General features: G+C 38.2%; 2 protein-coding genes across 6 annotated transcripts in view; one reads left to right on the plus strand and one right to left on the minus strand.

The window, feature by feature from the left end:
- The window catches only part of LOC106652398 (guanine nucleotide-releasing factor 2), a 59234-nt gene extending 43814 nt beyond the window's left edge, over positions 1-15420 (minus strand). For all 5 annotated transcript variants that reach the window (XM_023459360.1, XM_023459363.1, XM_023459362.1 and 2 more), the window contains exon 1: positions 14538-15420. In XM_023459360.1, the coding sequence (XP_023315128.1) occupies positions 14538-14589 (52 nt within the window). In that variant the 5' untranslated portion in view covers positions 14590-15420. The remainder of the gene's footprint in view (positions 1-14537) is intronic.
- An 811-nt stretch (positions 15421-16231) lies between these two features.
- On the plus strand, positions 16232-18068 carry LOC106660267 (leucine-rich repeat-containing protein 57). The gene is made up of 2 exons (XM_014383201.2): positions 16232-17129; positions 17204-18068. The coding sequence occupies exons 1-2, from the start codon at positions 16797-16799 to the stop codon at positions 17585-17587; spliced, it is 717 nt and encodes a 238-aa protein (XP_014238687.1). The 5' UTR covers positions 16232-16796; the 3' UTR covers positions 17588-18068.
- Positions 18069-18795: the final 727 nt, after the last annotated feature.

Genomic DNA, 18795 nt, shown 5'->3' on the forward strand with positions numbered 1-18795 from the left:
GATCCGTAGTGACGCACCCCATAAATTCACCAATGTGCCAGCGTAATCGGAATTATAGAAAAAATCTCGCAAGGTGAAAATATAATCAAGAGCGCACACTACTTGCTGGCTTGTGCGTTACTCCTAGAATTAAGCTAACTGCTCCGCTGACCGAGTGCTAGGCTTAAAATGCATTATGCAAAATGAAAAAAAACAGGCGATGGCCAGAGGAGCATCAAACGCCCATGCGAGTGGTATAAAATGCTACGTTGCGCTCACTGCTCTTCTACTCGTATGTGGATCTCGTTATTGTTACGCGAATTCTATAAGCTCTCCGTTACGCCTATGCTTCGTTGAGCTCAAAGTAAGTTTAAACTCAAATGCGCGTACTGCATTTTTCCTTTTTCAAGTAGCCAAGGACGTTGCGAGAGTTTTTAAAATGAGATTCTTTACGAATGCACGTTTACATTTTTTAGTTTCAATTGAAAATTGGATTGGAAAAGTTTTCCATATTTCGAGCTATGCGAAATTCGTTCAAAAGAGATATATTTTCACATGTTTAGCTTGTTAGGAAATAAAAAATTTTTCTCACTTATTACGTTTTCGAAACTTGGATTTAAAATTCGTATCAAATTTTTAAATTGAAATGTACACATTTTACTGAAATTGTACAATAGCTATTATAAATGAAATAATATTGCATCACCCCTTAAAACATGAATAATCAAAAAGAAAAATTACAGCGAATCCTTCCTTAATGTTAAAATGAAAACTATGAAAAGTATGGTTGGTAACGAAAAAATTAATAATTTTTGTGCTGAAAGAGTCTTTAAATGAACAACGCGTGTCCAATAGAGATGGGTGCACACGAGACGGATAAAATTACGAGACAAGGTCCAAATTGAAATTATGCGTAAATCAGCGTGTGAACCACAGAGGCTTTGTATCGAAGCCATCTTCATTAGATTCTATGTCTACGTGTGCAAAAGATAAACAAGCCAACGTAGCATATGCTGCACATATAACAGCATATTATTAGTATACTGCTTCACGCGCATCGGTTGTAAACTAATTGGGCCTTGATCGTCAATCAGAGACTGTATGGAGCGAGCACGCGGTAAAATATAAGCAACGAAGCGATCATCGAGAGCCTATATGCATGCTGTGCATGCAAGAGCTTGCGAGTCGAAATTTACGGTCACACTTTGTCGGATGATGTGATTTTGTTTGTTGATTTTCGTGGCAGCTCACTGCTTAGCTACCACCTCATCATTAATTCACTAGCTTTTTCACCATTTGTTCATTTTCATTAAAAGCAGTTCACAATTTTTTACTTTATTAACAGTCACTAGAGATTTACATAAACTGTTGCAATGATCATTAACACACTGTACATAGTGTATGCATTACAAAGCACAAAAAATCAAATAATATTTAAACGGGGAAAAACGAAGAAGAAGCAATAAATGATTATAAAAAAATGTGATTCTAATTCATTGAGACCAACGCAGAGCAGTGCGTCTAGCCTTTAGCAAATGTTGCCGGCCAACTAACTATATAAGCTTGCGTTTGGTCAAGATATAGTATCGAGTTGGTGCTATATAGCATCATGCATAGGCTCGCACATTATATAGCCGCGATACTCAGTCATATAGGAATAGGATCATATGCGGGACGCTGCAAACTCCAACCTAAGCGGCGCTTGTAATAAATTTTGCCGCACGGGCTATTTTCTCTTTTCTTCACCGGGCTGCTATACATAATTACGTTGAGCGATGTATTCATGAGCGCTCACGAACTGTGTTGTCCAGCTCTATTTTTTGAAAATTCTTTCCTCCTGAGTACGTAGGCAAGTTTTGACCGAGTGGTTGAGTATTGTACATTTAAAACTACTGAGAAAGTTTTTTCCACTATCAATATGATAACCGCACAGAAAACCAGGAGACAAAAAAATGAGACAGAAATGAGGAGAACGTGATAAATCTCAAATTTCGAATGCGTTCAATATGAATATGAAATAAACATTTTAAAAATCTTTCGCTAGATATAAAACCCTTTTTTATACGCCAAATATTATCGCTACAATTAATAATTTAGATCTATCTCTTAACAAACTTATTTAAATAAATTTTCTATACTGTTTTATTTTCAGAAGTTTAGGTTGATTACGAACCAAGTAAATAAAAATTGAATATCCATACACTGCCGTTCAATCACTTTTGGCATACTTAAGTAAAAAATTAGTAAACTTCAAAGTGTCATAACTCAGTCAATAAAGGTCGTATCAGGGTTATAAAAATACCGTTTGAAAGGTCTTTTCAAGCCCTTTCTAACAATATAAATTAGTATCAGGATTATTCATTTATTTACTTATTGTCGTTAACAATTAACAAGCCGAAAAAAAGTTTTTCTGGTCTTTGCTATTTCTTCTATCGGTTTAGTAAGAAGACTCGTAGAAACATTCTGAGCCCATCAATTTGTAGGTTTTAACAAGACCTTTAAATCCGTTCAACTTAAAACTTCCTACATGCATTTTTCACGAAGATACGGCCGTTTACTGAACTACGATATTTTTTGAAATTCCAAAATTTTCATGAGTCAAAACCATGAATATTCTAAGAATCTGATCCATAACTATAACTTCGTATTCTAAATACAAAAACCAACAATTTTTGTACATACGATTTTTTCCAATCTCGTTTACAAAACCATGTATGTATAAATGAAAATAAAATTAAAAGATAAAAATAATTATTTCTGTACAGTTAAGCCACTGTATCTTTGTGAGAAATCCAAGTAGGACAATTTAAGTTAAACGGATTTAAAGGTCTTTTTAAAACCAACAAATTGATGGGCTCGGAATGTTTCTACGAGTCTTCTTACTAAACTGATAGCAGAAATAGCAAAGACCAGAAAAATTTTTTTTTCGACTTCTTAATTGTTAACGACATTAAGGAAATGAATGAATAATCCTGATACCAATTTATATGGTTAGAAAGGGCTTGAAAAGAGATAGATTTTCTTATTTCAAAATTATGTTTTTCCAAATTTTTCATGTTCCGTTTTACAATATTCCGATTTTCAAACATTCCGAATATTCATAATTCCTAATATTTATCATTTCGAAATGAGAACATGGCTCCTCAACCAGTTGGGTTACTTGGGTTACTTGCGTTACTTGGCCAAAAATGCTTCCCTCGATTAGTTGGATTACTTGGGTTACTTGGGTTTCTTGGGGTTACTTAGGGTTACTTGGCCAAAAATGCTTCCCTCGATTAATTGGGTTACTTGGGTTACTTGGGGTTACTTGGGTTACTTGGGTTACTTGGGTTACTTGGGACACTTGGGTTACTTGGGTTACTTGGCCAAAAATGCTTCCCTCGATTAGTTGGGTTACTTGGGTTACTTGAGTTACTTGAGTTACTTGGCGAAAAATGCTCCCCTTGATTAGTTGGGTTACTTGGGTTACTTGTGTTACTTGGATTACTTGGGTTACTTGGGTTACTTGGGGTTTCTTCGGTTACTCGGCCATAAATACTCCCCTCGATTAGTTGGGTACTTGGGATACTTGGGTTACTTGGGTTACTTAAGTTACTTGGCGAAAATGCTCCCCTTGATTAGTTGGGTTACTTGGGTTACTTGTGTTACTTGTGTTACTTGGGTTACTTGGGTTACTTGGGGGTTACTTGGGACACTTGGGTTACTTGGGTTACTTGGGGGTTACTTGGGACACTTGGGTTACTTAGGTTACTTGAGTTACTTGGCGAAAATGCTCCCCTTGATTAGTTGGGTTACTTGGGTTACTTGTGTTACTTGGGTTACTTGGGTTACTTGGGGTTACTTGGGACACTTGGGTTACTTGAGTTACTTGGGTTACTTGGGGTTTCTTCGGTTACTCGGCCATAAATACTCCCCTCGATTAGTTGGGTACTTGGGTTACTTGGGTTACTTGGCCAAAAATGCTTCCCTCGATTAGTTGGGTTTCTTGGGTTACTTGGGGTTACTTGGCCAAAAATGCTTCCCTCGATTAGTTGGGTTACTTAGGGTTACTTGGGGTTACTTGGGTTACTTGGGTTACTTGGGGTTACTTGGGTTACTTGGGGTTACTTGGGACACTTGGGTTACTTGAGTTACTTGGGTTACTTGGGGTTTCCTCGGTTACTCGGCCATAAATACTCCCCTCGATTAGTTGGGTACTTGGGTTACTTGGGTTACTTGGCCAAAAATGCTTCCCTCGATTAGTTGGGTTTCTTGGGTTACTTGGGGTTACTTGGCCAAAAATGCTTCCCTCGATTAGTTGGGTTACTTGGGGTTTCTTGGGGTTACTTGGGTTACTTGGGTTACTTGGGTTACTTGGGTTACTTGGGTTACTTGGGTTACTTGGGTTACTTGGGTTACTTGGGTCACTTGGGGTTACTTGGGGTTACTTGGGTTACTGGGGGTTACTTGGGACACTTGGGTTACTTGGGTTACTTGGGTTACTTGCGTTACTTGGGGTTTCTTCGGTTACTTGGCCAAAAATGCTTCCCTCGATTAGTTGGGTTACTTGGGGTTACTTGGGGTTACTTGGGTCACTTGGGGTTACTTAGGGTTACTTGGGTTACTGGGGGTTACTTGGGACACTTGGGTTACTTGGGTTACTTGGGTTACTTGCGTTACTTGGGGTTTCTTCGGTTACTCGGCCATAAATACTCCCCTCGATTAGTTGGGTACTTGGGTTACTTGGGTTACTCGGCGAAAAATGCTCCCCTTGATTAGTTGGGTTACTTGGGTTACTTGGGTTACTTGGGCTACTTGGGTTACTTAAGTTACTGGGCAAAAAATGTTCGTCTCGATCATTAGGGTTACTTGGGTTACTTGCAAAAAAAGCTCCCCTCGATCAGTTGGGTTACTTGGGTTACTGGGGTTACTTGGTTTTTTCGGGTAACTCGGCCACAAATACTCCCCTTGATTAGTTGGGTTACTCGGGGTTATTTGGGGTTACTTGGCTTACTCGGACAAAAATGCTCCTTTTTCCTATTTATCGAAAACTCATCAGGGAATGAAACTTAATTTATAAATTAACATAATTTAATTATGATGAACTAATTCTTCGGTAGTCAAATGATTTAATATAATTGAGCATTAATACTAAATATTTCAATAGTTTTCAACAACTTTCCGAATATATTATCATTAATTATAGTGGTTTTATAAAATTTTATTCGGATTTTTATGATAATTAAGTCAGTAACTGATAATTAATAACTGATTGATTCAGTTACCAGTTACCAGTTTAGTAATTGATAACTGAATCATTCATTTGTTAATTTATCGATAGTAACTTATAAGTGAATCAACTAGTTACCTGTTATTTATCTGGTAAATAATAACTAATTCAATCAGTTATAAGTTAGTAATTGCGTAACTTTTAACTGAATTATTCAGTTATCAGTTAACTATAAAGTTCAATTGAATAATCAATTAACTACCTGCAACACTGCTTTGAAGTTTACTCATTTTTTACTTAGGTATGGCAAAAATGATTGAATGGCAGTGTACATTAAGATTAATCCATGTATACATTTTCATTTTAATATTGAATTTCCTTAGCCCGAGAATATTGTTAACATGAAGATGGTTTATTTCGTACATCAAAAACAATTTCGGATAACTTTAATTTTTTGTTTATGTTGAATGTTTGGAACTTGAGATTTATCAAAAGTAACTTTACTAGTATAACTTGAATAAGAAAAAAATCAATTATGAATTTGATTTAGTCCATTAAAAACGCAATACATAGCGCTGTTAGATCTGAGGACAAAATTCATCTGTAGCCGTCCATTCAAAATAAAAACTTATGAGATGACTTGGGACTTGGAAAGTGGGTAAGGTAAAAAAGAGAGTTTTGTGATGAATAAGAGATCATTATTTCCATTTGAACTGAAATTAAGATTAGTTCGAGCAATAGCTAAATTAGGTTACTTTTGAAATAGTCTAATTCAACATGAAATAAATTTTAAACTCGTAGTTCATCATTGAATCGAAGAAAAAAGTTCAGCGAAACCTCGCTATAGCTGCACGCAGTCGTAAGAAAAGGTCGTAAATTAAAGTATTTTAGTGCACTCTTGAGTGGTGAACGAGTTAACGAACAGTGGCCATTACTCGCTCTTTCTCGGCCCAGAGTATACGTTTGTGCATACATGAAAAAGATAGGAAAACTTCTCTATTACTTGTATCAAGTGCGCGTCAGACTCGAACAAAGAAATATAGTCAAGTGTGTACATTTACGTGTTGTGCGTTGAAAAGAATACGTCGCATACCTATTTCACATTCAGCATACACCGAGTAATTCATTTTTTATTTTATGAAGTGAACATCTTTTCGTGATTTCGAAAAATCTGTGTAAGGTTTTTTTATTTAATGAAAAAATTTATCAATTTGATTTATATTCAAATAAGTTTTTTCGTGGCATACGGTATAATTTGGATTAGGGTAGAATCTATGTTTTAAATTTGGATAGGCATGAAATCGCGTGTTGCCTTCTTCGCTGATCCTGTCGAGAATCTGCAATGACTTGATGCACGCACAGTCAGCAAAGTCCAAAACCGAAACAATTAACTTGCTGCCATTAGGAAAACAGCTCGCTACGTACTTGAAGTTCATTTCCATTTCAAAGCTCGCACTGTTACGCACGCAAAACTCGATCGAAGAGCGATAAACTAATTGCGGTGCGATATGAACACCTTGCGAGCGGCCTATATACAGCTTATTGAACTCGAAAAAGCCAAACAAATCGATTTCTCGAGACTACGTAACTCATCCAAAGAGTTGAGCCTCGCACTGGGATTAAATATCTACTTCGTCCTCATCCTTAGCGTTAGCCCCATCACGAAATGAGGAATATTCATGAGATAGCTCGCGCTGCTTGAGCCCTCGCTATGTGTTGCAGGCACGACTGTGACCATGATGTTGGAACGAGGATATTCACCGCGACTACATAGGTGCTCGTATACAGACCGTAGTACGCTTGTTTGGATGCTCTATTTGCTTCTATTCGCTACAAGCCATTAAAAATCTATATTGCATGCAAACATGCGTGTTTGTGTTAATAGATAGTACAAAATATATAAACTTTAAGATAAGTTTTATCGTGACGATTTAAAATTTACTTTGAAATTAAAATTGTATTATTAGCATAACACTTTATTAGTTAGCAAAATTGGATATGGTTTATTATAATTAGAAAAAATGAAAAATTTCAGAAATTAAACATGGTCCAATTCTTTTACGGACAAATGAATTTTCTTTCTGCACATCAGTGGACACTTTTCATTATTAAAATAATCATATTTATCCATAGAGTCTTACTAGCTCTAAAAAACATAAAATATAATAGGAGGCCTTTTGCGTACACTCTTGTTTAAATATACTGCACACAACTCTCCATGCTCTTCTTGCTAATTAGATACATCTAATTGTAAAAACAGTTATTGAAATCGAAAAAATTGTTACTAGACAATAATGTCAAATCGGACCTTGCCACCATAATAAAGTACCCAAGTGACTTTGGTGCAAATCATGGTGCAAATCATGCGTTTATTTTACTCTAAAATATCTTGAACTTTCAATCTATCAGTAGAGAGTATTAAAAAACAGATAAATATTTTCAGTGACATTGAAGCTGAACGGGATTCTCTACTCTGAAATTGTATGCCACAAAAAAAGGGCGTACATATTTTCTAGGTGACGAAGAAGCAGTGCAAACCGCGAAGCAAAAATCTTCAATAAAACGTAACCTCTGTCGTTTCATGAAAGTGCGCCTAGCTGGAAATTTAATGAGACTTGGCTTTTCATCGTGCACAGAGAAGAGAAGGGAAGAGATTCATCGCAAACGTTGAACGCCATGGATCATAACTCCGTCGTTAAGCGAACGAATAAATGCTCCTTTCGACTCCAATCTGTGCATTTTTGTACGCTTATTTGAGCAGCAACCCTATGGGGGTGACGCTATTTCACACGTATCGTGGCATCTCTGAGTTCCAGTGAAAATTTCTTGATGAAAATGTTTTTATTCGCGTTAAAGCAGTTTCATCAAGAATTACGGTTTCAATATTGCGAAATTCAGTTCAAGAATGTAATGGCAAAAGAAAGTTTTTTTTTTGGTAGAAGTGAGCAACTTTTCGCTCGATTAATTTGCAAAGAGGAAAAAGCTTTATAAAATGAAAAAAGAAGGAAAAGGCGTAGTTTGGTTTCAATGCAAATGCAAACGAATTGGTCATGCGTGGGGTCAGCAATTTGTTCGCGTACATGTGGCCTGGCCACTAGCTGCTGCCGTACAGTAGTTTGCAGGTAGCTCGGCGCGTTGTTTGGTAAAAGCCACACGCAGCGGTCGGTAAAGCCTGTCGGGCGCTTTCTCGTTTGCACTCGGCGTGTGTACAACTAGCCAGAGCCGAGCCGCTACTCATGCTATTCCGCGGCAGTTGCTATTTGTTACATATACCCGTGGCGCATGTCGCGCGTTGCAATAATAGCCAAGTACGTATGGCTGGACTTTTCGAAGGAAATAGATGCTTCTTGCTCGCTCTGCATTGCTCACTGCCAGACGGGATGACAACGATCGTGGCTTTTTAGTCACACCAGCGACAAATCAACTCGAATTAAATGCAATTACGCTCAGCATGGTGGCTTCTGCTGCTGCTGCTCTTACTACTTCTTCTACTCGACGATTAAACGAAAAAAATTAGAGGCGCGTCTAAGAAATGAATTTATAACGTAAGTTTCGCGATACGAGAGCGTTCGTCGTCGTGTGTTCATTACAACTGACCCGTACGCGTGTTATACTCAGTGACAATTTTGTCACTCCAGGTAAAATCGACTGATTAGACATATAAAAAAGCGCCATTGTTCAGTGTCTATCAAGAGGATTGCAGTATGAATTCAGAAAAGACATCGGAAACTCATTGTTTCCAAGAGGCGATGTGCGAACGAGCGAGAGCTGCACGATCGATTCATCCTGATTGATAGCATCAATTCGTACAGTTCGATGGGTTTTTTCTTCGTCTCTAACTCTGACAAATTGACGCGCGGCGTGATTACGAGCTGAATTGTTTTGCGCGCCAAATAGGTGTGACTTTGCCGAGAATCAAATTCCCACGCTCCGCGCTCGAATGAGGAGCATTAATGCACTCTGCATTGACCGAATCAAATGCACCAATTTTAATCGATGCTCTAAACCCGCTCAAATATTTATGCAAAAATAACTAGTTAAGTAGATCGATTATATTCGAACGTGACGAAAAATTATCACACTAAAGTTGGCGTGTATGGCTGAGATCGACATATTAATTGGAAAATCGCTCACAGGAACGAAAAAAAGCGAGAAAAAGTGAGTTTGGCATTGCAAGCTACCATTTGAAGCAGAATTCCGAGTCGAACTTTTTTATGACCTCATCGACAAACCATTGAAAATGAAAAAAATGTGATTCAATTTTCCTTGATATATAGCATTACATAACAACACGTTATATTTATTTTCTATCGAAAAGTGACAAGTTCAGATCTATTATTTATTTGAAAAAAAATAATTTCAAAATTGTTATCAAGTTCGTAAATAAAACGTAACTATAAACAAACGACATTTGAGATTATACATCAGACACATATTATAGTGTACTGATAATGAACGATGCTGAGAGTTTTGCAGTAAAGCTTACGCTAATTATAAGAATTTTTGTCCTTACATCTGATTTCGAAACGAGTTACTTTAGTGACTTTGAAAAATAAGATTTATTATATGTATTGAAGCAGCAAAACTTTTAATAAACCATAGAGTTGTATAATAGCAATATCGTAGACCACTGATGACAGAGTAAGTTCAACCACAAAGTCTCATCAGCTTTTACTGCAAGCAGTAAGTTTTTTTTTTTTACCCTCATTTGCAGTCGACCAACGAGTTCGATGCTTTTGAACCCTAATAAGCTACATCAGATACGCTGGCTCAGCCCTCCTCTGTCTCGCTCGTTTTCTTCCTATATAGTCCTGGAGCTAAAGAGGGGTCGGATCGGCCACGTGAAGAAGATGGATGAAAACATGTTATTCTTGTGTATTTTTTCCCGCTGAATCCGAATATCATAGTTAAAAGTCGCTCAGACTGCCCAAAAATTTGTTATAAACAAATATATTGCAAAATGAAGAAAATTTAAATTTTTCTAAATTTTATGGCACGCTAACCTAAAAATCGCAACTTCGCCGCTACTTTTAGGCTTTTGTACCATAAAATATTGTATGCAACTGATACGGATATGCTTTTCCAACGAAACTCGTTACAGCCCTCGCCTTCGGCTCGTGCTGCAACCCCTCGTTTCGCTGAAAAAGTATATCCGTACCCGTTGCATAAAGTACTATTAAACACATATTTGTGTTCTTTGAGCAATTTTAAGCAAAAAGTGTCTCTTGTAAAATTTTCGTAAAATGATTATTTACCGAGATATTGAGACTCAAAGAGGAAAAAATGCACATTTTTGTCCATTTTCAAATACCCATAACTTTTGAAATAACAACGTTAGATCGATTTTAGACCCGTCATTTGAAAGATAAAAACTTAATCTTTAAGGTGATACTAATTTCAAACATGATTTATCATACTGGACATGTTTTTTTGCACTACAAACATCGGCGTTGCCACGTTCTGATGGCAATGCACATGTCAGTAGCACGCGTAACGCGATTCCACGCTCTGACACGCCGATGTTTATAGTGCAAAAAAACATGTCCAGTATGATAAATCATGTTTGAAATTAGTATCACCTTAAAGATTAAGTTTTTATCTTTCAAATGACGGGTCTAAAATCGATCTAACGTTGTTATTTCAAAAGTTATGGGTATTTGAAAATGGCCAAAAATGTGCATTTTTTCCTCTTTGAGTCTCAATATCTCGGTAAATAATCATTTTACGAAAATTTTACAAGAGACACTTTTTGCTTAAAATTGCTCAAAGAACACAAATATGTGTTTAAAATTTAGAAAAATTTAAATTTTCTTCATTTTGCAATATATTTGTTTATAACAAATTTTTGGGCAGTCTGAGCGACTTTTAACTATGATATTCGGATTCAGCGGGAAAAAATACACAAGAATAACATGTTTTCATCCATCTTCTTCACGTGGCCGATCCGACCCCTCTTTGGCTCCAGGACTAATATTTATTTTCTCTCTTTCAAAGATACATTTCAAAAGTTGTTTCATTTGTATAACCTATACTTTTAAAGAACTTTATTGAACGACGTTTTTTTTAATTGGTCGCAGTTTTAGGTGAACTGTGGATAATCTTCACACAAGGGAAAGTAAGCAAATATCTCGTTTGTTGATACAACATTTAATTGGCAGATAAACAATATTGATGGTGTGTCAATATCGAGCAGCAGTCAGACTTTTATGTTCTTTCAAATTTGCTGAAAAGCTTGGTAAAAAAGCTAGAGTCAATAAACCCAAATAAAAACGACACCTTTTAGATGAATGTATGAATTCCAAACAAAGGAAATTGTTTATCCTTAACCATCATTGAGCTTGACGAAAACTTTAAAATAACTATGAAGAAACAAGTATTTAAAGAATTAATCTCAGTTTAAATGTTGAGCATCAGTTTCATAGAATATTCAAGCAGAATTATTTACATGCGCGAGAAAGCTGGGATGCCCCCTCAGACCAAATATAGCACGGATAGATGCAGCGCGAGTAGTTTATGCGGCAAAAAGTCCGTAAGTTAGACGAGAGAACGAGTTGGCGCTCGACGTGTCCTTTTGAATAATCGCGTTGCATCGAGTCCGGGAAAAGAATCCGTAGCACAGCCTCGCGCGTCGCAATGGCTCTGGAGTGCAATTATTTTGCGTACGCGTCGAGTAAAACTGCATACGAGCTCGACGATGATATAGAGGACTGCTTGCTGGTGCAGTTGGGAAAAGTTTGCAAAGAATATTCAGAAATACCCTATGCACGCGGGCGAGTGTTATTTGTATACGCGTGAATAAACGAGACGCCAGCGGCTAGCTCGCGCGGGAGTTGCGCCTCGCAGTCGCGCGTACAAGTCACATTGTTCCGCCATAATATGCATACACCGAGGAAAACAATTAAGAGCTCGATTAAAACTTTTAACTGGACAGCCGAGGAAGCAGTGTCAGAAATATATAATGTATGCGAATAAAGGTCAGAGGTGTAAAATAGCACATTGCGTCACTACATGGATATAATTCCTTCTGCTGCTGCTTACTATTCGTTAGCCTGGCTTTTCGATTATGCGTCCCGCAACGAATTGTAATTAATTAGGCGTTTATACATAAAAATTTCTAACAAAATTTAGTCACACGTATCTTTGACATTTTCAGTTCATTTTCCACTTTAGCTTCAATTTTTCTTTTTCTTCACCTTTTGAAAAATTTTCTTTTCTCATTTAGTTCTTTACAATAGTTTCGGTCAATTTAACACCGGCAATAAAAGCATGAAGTATCGCGTATTTTACCTGAGCTTGCACCGTAATTCGAGTCCCGACCAAGCCACAAAATATCGATTTTCCTTCATCAACTTATTCTATGTTGTATCCGGACTTTGACAAATATAATTGTATAATAAGCTCAATAAATTACATGACTTTTTTGGAAGTCTGCATTGGGCCAACACAGTACATGTTCCTCAAAAATTAAATATAGTAAATATACAAACCATCACAAACCATAATGGTCTGTGCATCAATCGGGTATTTTCAAATTCTATAGAAGGAAATGGTCAACAGTCTTTTTTTTATTTACGACTGCTAATTTATTTACGAGTGAATTATAATATTGTAAAGCTCAAAAATAAAAGGAACTGTAAATAAAAAGAGGTTTAAAAAAAAATTGAAAAGCACGAAGAGCACAAGGTTGATTGTGCCCGTTCGTTTTTTCTAACTGTTCAGAGCTAGTTTTATTTACTTTTTAATTATATCCGTGCCATGTTTATCGGATAGCAAGTTATAAATAAAACTACACAACATGTTATCAAGATATGCAACTGCTAGTAAGGGAGGGAATTGATATAGTTGATATAGAAGTAAACTTGCAAACTTGTGCGCTAGTCAGTGATTTTGAATTTATAAACTTGGAGAAATAGCAAGAGGAAGTAATATGGATGCAGCAGCAACAGCAATGGCTTTATGCAAAACATATACGAAGGAAAATTTGATACGAAGTGTTTGGGAGTTTAGTGGTTTAATATTGTCTGCATGCGCGTCCGGCACGAAGAGCAAGAAGAGGCGTTATCGCGATATTTAACCATTTAGTTGAATTAAAATTGATGAAAAAAACTGCAACGGCGATGGCTACCCCAAGTCGCAAGATAAAAGTATCGAATTAAACGTTTCATGATACATTACGATGAAAGACATAATGGAACAATACATGGCAGCATATAGCAGCGGCAGCGAGGTCATCCGTAGCAGTTAATCAAGATCCATTTCTTCGTTGTGTGTACAATTCGAGACTATAGCCAGTCGGGCTTATCTGCCGGCGAGACGACGAAAATTCGATTCGAATTACAGCTACATACTCGCGTCTCGCACTATAATGTAACACTGCAACGATCTCATTTCATCGCCCAGCCACGCAAAAAGAAAATAATTTCGGCTTTTGGTGTCGCATGCACGCATAATTAATAATAATCGTTTATCGTTTCGAACGAGAACAATATAAAACGTACCAAGACAAAGCTAGCAGTGATGCGAGTCGGTTCATTTCTCTTTTTTCGAGACAAGAGAGCTATGTGGAGCACACGCACACACTCATGCACATACCCATACAGCAATCCAAGACGCGGGAAGGAACGAGGCGCGCGAGGACGAGGTATCCTCTGTGGTCTGTTTTGCGCGTAATGAAAAAAGCATAAGAAGAAAGGGAAAGAGAGAATAAATAGAAGAAAGAGAAAAAGAGAGAGAGACGGAAGGGTCGCGTCTGTGAGTCGAGCTACAGAACAAGCAGCGATACACGAGCGGCTGAAAGCAGCTTCTTTGACAATCGACCGCGAGCGTGTATAATATACGGTCTCGCCGATGTGTGCCGCGGGCCAAGGGGTTCGTCTTATAGAAAGCGCGCCGATTTCCATACTAGCTGACAGTAACGCACACACGTGCACACATGTATAGATGTATGATAAAATGATAAATCCAGCGCTGGTAAACAAAGTATGCTTACATATAGGAGCAGGCTACACTGAGCGAGCCTCAGAGATACTCCCCTCGGTGAGGAGGTAGGTACATAGTCAGCGCGGCCGACAAAGTCTTGTATACGTATACACACGGCTCGATAAAACGAGTGCGTGAATCATTCCGCGGATGGTGGTGTGGGCCACCGATGCCAAGATATGCACGGCTGAATATATGCACGCTGACAAACGTCGTCGAACTCGCTCGCACGCGACCAAGCTCGAGCTATACTACGAATGTGTACTCTACTTGTGTGTATGCTAGCGGGGGCGGGCAAAACAAGTCAACAATAGCACGGCACTACACGCATAGCATGCGAACGTCCCTCTGATATATTTATATCGCTTACCATTGCACTTGTTCGATGACATGGTGTAGCTGGCTACTCGACGCATCGACATCTAAGACGAGGCGAGCCGCTGTGGCACGATAACAAAAGTCAAGCCGCTGCTTCCGTAGGGAGTGTCGCTTTTGCCGCTGCCGATGACCGAGCCGATGCAGCTATCGTCTCGCCGATGGCCATTGCGATTATGCGAGCAGGAGTCGTCGTAGGGCCGGTCGTGGTCAAGCCGGCTGACAGCGAGTGCGGGTAGCAGCGATTCCGCTACGCTCGCCTGCATCTCAGCTGCTGGCTCAGATGCTCCTTCTCGCTGCAAGCACCAAACCCACTGATTCCGCTCTATATCTCATCCAAATATATAGCACGTGCTACTACTGCTGCTGCTGCTGCTGCTTCGACTGCTAAACTTGTTATTGCAATGTTATCGCTCGAGTAACGATGCGGGAGCTCAGCTGACGGGCGAGCTGCAAAGATCATGGCACGCAATACGGCTTATCGGCACTGCAGCAGATTATGCACATCGCATAATATAATCTGCAAAGGCGGAGGAATATACGAGCTCGTAGTCGCGCACACATGCACCGAGACACTCGTCGACGACTCGTACATAGTCGCACATGTATCGCACTCGCGCACCCAAATTCCCTCTTTCTCCCTTACTTTCGATCAGCTCGAAATTCGTGTCGCATGGATATTGACATCCGTGTAGGCGACGCCGCGTTGACTCTCGCGACTCGCGAGCTACGAGTTGCGAGGCGTAAAAACAAATTCTGCTCGTGTGCGGGAGCGAGCGAGCGAGCGAGCCCTGCAGCCGAGAAGACGCACTGGAAGCTATGCACGTTGGCTGCGTGTGCGTGCGTACACGAGAGGAGAGATGCGATACGCGAGAGCCGCGAGGGAGACACACACGCGATCACTGAATTCTGCAGGCCAAGATATTCGCGCAGCGAGAGCGAGAAGGGGAGGGAGGGAGGGAGGCAGCCAGAGAAAGAGAGCAGAGCAGAACGCCCGCGCGAGCCTCGCACGCACAACCTACACATACGAAGACGCCAGTCTGTGTATAGCAACACTGCTGCCACCAACAGACAGCAAACATCTCCGAGAACGGAGAGAGCTGCGAGACAGAAAGGGATGTATAAATCGAGAGAAAGAGAGAGTGAGAGAGAGAGAGAGAGAGAAATGTTTGGAGAATTGTCAGAACAGCTAAAACAGCATGCATTGCGCGCGCGCGCGCGTCCGTCGTCTGGACTGTGCTTTGTTGGAGCGTCGCCGCCGCCACCACTAAGAGCTGTCTGCAGAATGCACCACAATCCACATTCCCCCAACAGACCAGCGTCTAGCGACATCTGACTACGAGATTGCCAATCTTCGAACCCGCCTTTCAATAGTTTCAATTCAACCTTTGGGGCTTTGGCTAACATGGTTGTTTTGTCTGCTCAACGTACAAAATCTCGACGAATCAACAGCCTGATCAACTTTTACTTTGACAAATTATACCTTAAACTTTTCTTTTATTAACTTTTTTCTTATCAACTTATTTTTCATTCTATTTTTCATTCTATTTTATACCAAAGTATCTTAGTAACGAATAATAACTCTTAATTCATTACTTAGTTCGTAATTAATAAAATTACATTAGGATCATCTTAGAAACAAAAAAATACTTTTGAAATCGCGCCTATCAAAATTCAAGCGTTCTCAGCAGACGCCCATGCGCGAACACGATGCGCATAAAACCTCAAAACAAACGAGTCAGCTGAGCGATTGATGTTTGCTGCTGCAAGGTGTGTTGTGTTATTGTTGTTTTCGTCGTCATCGTTGTCGTCGGCAGTACCCACCATACGATCATTTTTCAATCATTTTCTGTTTTTTCACGTGGAAGACCGATTGTTCTCAACCAATTTCGTTTTCCAAAAATCGTTGAATAGCCGGGTCAATTGTGTTTTAGTGAAGTGTAAACGTTCAATATCATCCATTGGATAAAAGGGTGATAATTTAAGGTTAGGCAAAGAATTTAACTCATCTCGTATATTGACGTTCACGTTACTGATAACATTGGCTCAATAGCTAGATAACTCCGACAGCCTTTGGTATTTCATTTTGGCAGTGACAAAATTTATTTGGAATTATTTATTTGTATTCTTATTACACTACGCAGTGCTTTTATCGATGGTGACGAACGATTAATGCAATTTAATGCACTTTTTTACAACAATCGGAGGATAAAGATAAGTACTTGAAAGAGCCAAATTCATGTGAATAGTAAAAATGGGCAACTCAAATTTAAAACCCCGCTTCGAAGTCGCCGAGAGAACAAACACTATCAATTTATCTGGCTGCAAACTTAACGAATTTCCGCCGCAACTGATTAGACTAGCCGAGCTACTGCGAAGTCTTGATATTTCAAATAATGGCTTTTCTAAAATACCAGAAGAAATAGCTAAATTTAAATTGTTAAAACACTTTGACGTCAGTGGGAATAAATTGACTTATCTTAATGAATCGATTGGTATGCTGGAAAAGCTCGAAACCCTTAATGCTAGCTCAAACAGAATCAATCATTTATATCCCACGCTTTCCAACTTGACAAATTTGAAGAAGGTATGACTTACGTTGTTATTGAAAATATCAATCGCATTTTTGTTTTGTTTATACAACTAATGCATTTCCTGTAGGTGGACTTGTCACACAATCAATTGGGAAAATTCCCATTGATGCTATGTGGTCTCAAACATTTGGATGTTCTCGATCTATCGCACAATCGACTAACGGATGTTCCGAAGGGTGTTAATTTGCTACACGTTACTGAGTTGAATTTGAATCAAAATCAAATAGCCGAGGTTTCGGAGGATTTAGCTGACTGTCCAAGACTGAAAACTCTAAGACTGGAGGAAAACTGTCTGCCTTTGAAAGGCATTCCTAAAAGAATCCTAACGGACTCAAAAATATCGATGCTGGCCCTCGAGGGTAATCTATTTGAAATGAAACTATTTCCTGACGTTGAAGGCTACGAACAGTATATGGAAAGGTACACCGCCGTCAAGAAAAAAATGTTCTAAGAAACAAATATTTTTAGATGAAATATTATTTTATTTTCATAATGAAATTTACAAATTTTATTTTGAAATCAAAGTCTTTTGCACCGTTAAAATTTTTACGCACCACAACAACGTCTTTGTAAATTTTACTGTTTGATATTTATTTAAAGTTTATTATACTCGTTTTTATTGCTTATCGAACGACTTGAATCGTGGACCAGCCAATTTGAAAAATAATATATTTAAAAAACTTAAAAATTTTCTAATACTGGATGTTTTTTACCGATCTCGATGTACCGTGTTACTGATATCACGAATAAAAAATCGACAATATTGAGAGCTATTTATTATTGAATATGTAAAGTGAAGATATTGCACAATATTTAAAAGCAACCGGTCGGTCAAAATTAAATTTTGATGTTCTTGTACATAATTCCTATTGTCTTTTATAAATTTATGTATAAATGTGTATAATAAATATATCCCTAAACTAGTCTAACAATCACCTATTCATTTTTTTCCCTCGGCTAACATTTTTTAAGGTCCAGAACGAGCAATAGAAAAATAATTATTAAACTACATTTTTAAACGAAATAGTAACTTTTATTAAATTCACGGAAAAATGTAAGAAAATATTGTGGAATTGAATTTAACCCTTCTTGTTGATAACCCGAAAAAATATTTAAATGAAGAACAACATAAAATACTAATTAAAATATTCCAAGTTATGATTCGCAAATGTTGCAAGAACTTTCCGATTCATTTGACATTCGTCAGCTATAAAATGAAACAACTTTAGAGCGATCGAATTACACGAATTGTAGGAAAGTTATCATTAAATCATTGCGACTTGAAGAATACTTGGGATATTTGGAGGAAAAAATTGCAAAATATTGGTGCTCTTACGATATGATGATACTTTTAATAGTTCGAAGTTGTTTGTTTAGATACAGGAATAAATTTGAAAAAGAGGAGAATAACACGAGTCCAAGTTTAATATGTACCGCAACTTGATTAATTCGATTAGACAAAATATAGGGCAAACATTTTTATAAAAACGCACTAGTTTGGGCAAAAAGGTTCAATAAAATTTCTAGTCATCTAAATTATTGTCAGTCAGCGTATATCAGTTGCCTCGGACTCGAGCAAACTCTTGGCATGGAACGTGACTTTACGGACTTTGGCCACGTTGAGAAACTCGAAAGCGCACAAAGAATTGCTCAGGCAAC

The sequence above is a fragment of the Trichogramma pretiosum genome, unplaced genomic scaffold (assembly GCF_000599845.2).
Source record: "Trichogramma pretiosum strain Unisexual culture from Peru unplaced genomic scaffold, Tpre_2.0 scaffold57, whole genome shotgun sequence".
Classification (NCBI taxonomy): Eukaryota; Metazoa; Arthropoda; class Insecta; order Hymenoptera; family Trichogrammatidae; genus Trichogramma; species Trichogramma pretiosum.